This window comes from Orycteropus afer, unplaced genomic scaffold, assembly GCF_000298275.1.
Source record: "Orycteropus afer afer isolate SDZICR_OR568_19922 unplaced genomic scaffold, OryAfe1.0 scaffold00330, whole genome shotgun sequence".
NCBI classification, from domain to species: Eukaryota; Metazoa; Chordata; class Mammalia; order Tubulidentata; family Orycteropodidae; genus Orycteropus; species Orycteropus afer.
The window spans coordinates 2,697,022-2,699,347 of NW_006921917.1; the positions used below are offsets into that span (position 1 = coordinate 2,697,022).

General features: G+C 45.8%; 1 protein-coding gene across 1 annotated transcript in view; it reads right to left on the bottom strand.

Annotated features, from left to right (window-relative positions):
- DNAH2 (dynein axonemal heavy chain 2) overlaps positions 1-1,875 on the bottom strand; it is a 194,813-nt gene extending 192,938 nt beyond the window's left edge. Inside the window, exon 1 of the mRNA XM_007952352.1 lies at positions 1,701-1,875. Coding sequence (XP_007950543.1) covers positions 1,701-1,875 — 175 coding nt within the window. The remainder of the gene's footprint in view (positions 1-1,700) is intronic.
- Between the last annotated feature and the right edge of the window lie 451 nt (positions 1,876-2,326).

Sequence of the window (2,326 nt, forward strand, 5' to 3'; positions counted from 1 at the left end):
TTTTAAGGAATCGCCATACTGCTTTCCACAATGGTTGTACCATTTTACAGTCCCACAGAGCTCCTTTTTAGTTGGTATAGCTTTTTAAAATTACAGATAAAGGATTATGAACCTGTACTACTACTTCTTAAAAAAAAAAAACGTACATTGAGAAGCACTTAAGAAAACAAGCTGTCAATCACAGGAGCTCAAGGGTGTTTGTTCTCTAATCCCCCATCCTTTACCAACAGGTGTTGTAGTCCCCTCTGGCTTCAATGGGACAAGCATCAGTCCCTCCCCAATTCCAAACATTATTGAGATTATAAACCTCAGGGCTGCCTTGGAGGCCCAAATCCTCACTGAACCTCTACATGGGTTACAGGTCAGCTGGAGGCTGCCACATCAAGTAATAATAAGGCTTAGAGCTAGGAGAGTCAGAGATCCTTGGTGTTTGGAAGGCAATGTGTTCCTTCTGAAGCCCCTTCCCTTTCTTCCCAAAGCATTCTCAAAGCCATACCTCACTGCCTTCCCCCCACCTCCTCACTTCTAGCTTCTAGGAACTAGTCCCATTTTAAACTGCTTTCAACTGAGCATTTGAAAACTCAGAAAATAATAATAATACACTCCTTTATTTGTAATTGTGATAAACTTGTAACAAAACATTCGACATTTCAACATTTTTCACATGTGCAATTGTGTTGATCAAGCTGTATAATAATCACCATTATCCATTTCCAAATTTTTCTATCACCCTCAACAGAAGGAAGCTCAGTGAGTAATAGTTCCCTTCAGAAGAAAAAATTTTTTGCAGATTTCTAATGTCCTAGATCCTACAGACCCTGAACCTTTCTCCCACACTCACACTTAATATTAAAAAGGGATTTTATTTCCCTCCATCTTGACTGGCTGCTCCCAGCAGAGGCCCAGGTAGAAGAGGAAGTCTACTCGTAATTCACGGTCATGTCCACCCTGGCCTGTGCTCCAAGGGGTTAGCTCAGTGACAGCAACAGCTACCAAAAATCTTCCAATCAAACGCTATTGCCTCCCACTCACCCACAGGAAAGGAATCCTTCAGATCAAAGCCACTTTTCTCAGAAAAGGCAGCCTCTTTTCTCCCTCAAGCTAAGACATCAGGCTTCTTTTCCTATCGTCCTGAACCCGAACCTCCTTAGTCTACCAACTCATTGCCAAATGAGGGCAGAGATACAAGAGCCTTAAACAGATGGTAGAAAGCATCAGTCGGGTTTAGGATTCAAAGGGTGGCAAAGCAGGCTGAGTCTCCATGGTGATAGGCTTAATGGGGAGGAAAAAAAAAAAAAAACAACACTATTTGTTTTGCCACCCAGGGTGAAAACAGGGAAAAGGAAGGGATCAGACTATCTTCAGTGGGGTATGAGTAACCAGAACACTTGAAATAAGGAGGAAGAGGATAGTGAAAGGATTGACTGATGAACTCTGGGTGCCCTGGTAGGAAATTTTAAGGCAGAAGGAACAAGTATGAGGTTGGCCAGGAGTTAGTCACAAGAAAGGGATCCTGAGCAGGCCTGAGACTGCTGGATCCCAGAGGCAGAGGTCATTTACTGCCTACTTCTTGCCCAGAACCAACAGAGCCTGCTCCTCAGCCCTAAAACTCTCCTTTAACTACCAACATTGGGCCTTCAAGAGCCCCTCTAGCTTTCCCCACTCTCCATTTTGAAGCACCCCCTCCAGCAAGGACCCACCAAGCTCCTCCTTGAGGGGCTCTGGTTCTGGCTCCGGCTCGATGGGCAGGGTGCTTTCCACGGCAGCTGGTGCAACTAGTGCAGTCTGAGCGGCCAGACCACCTCGCCCTGGCCGGCTTCCCCGGGGGCCTTGCCGGCCACTCACTCGCCACTTCTTCTCAGCTTTACTGGACATGGTGCAGGCAACACCTAAAGAGACATGGGAAGTTGGGAGATTCCACCCTCAAACCAGCTTACTGATACTTGTAATCTCTTTGGAATTCACAAGTTGCCTGAGACCCTTGATATCATCATCTTATCGGGGAGCACCTTCCCTCTGCTCCATTAATCACAAGGTGCCTGTGTCCAATAGGCTTGGAGTCCTTACTCTCCGTGGGATACCCCACTTCCTTCAGGGCATTTGGTTAAAAATCAAAGTCAATCCCTCAAGACATTAGGAAGGGATGGAAGCTAAAGACAGTGGCCCAACAGAATCCCCACTAGTGAGGGTTTATTGTTGTTAGTTGCCATCAAAGTAACTACTAACATCAAGTAGATCCCGGCGCATGGTGACCCCATATGTTAGAGCAGAACTGTTCCATAGGGTTTTCTTGGTTGTAATCTTACTGGAAGCAGATCACCATGCT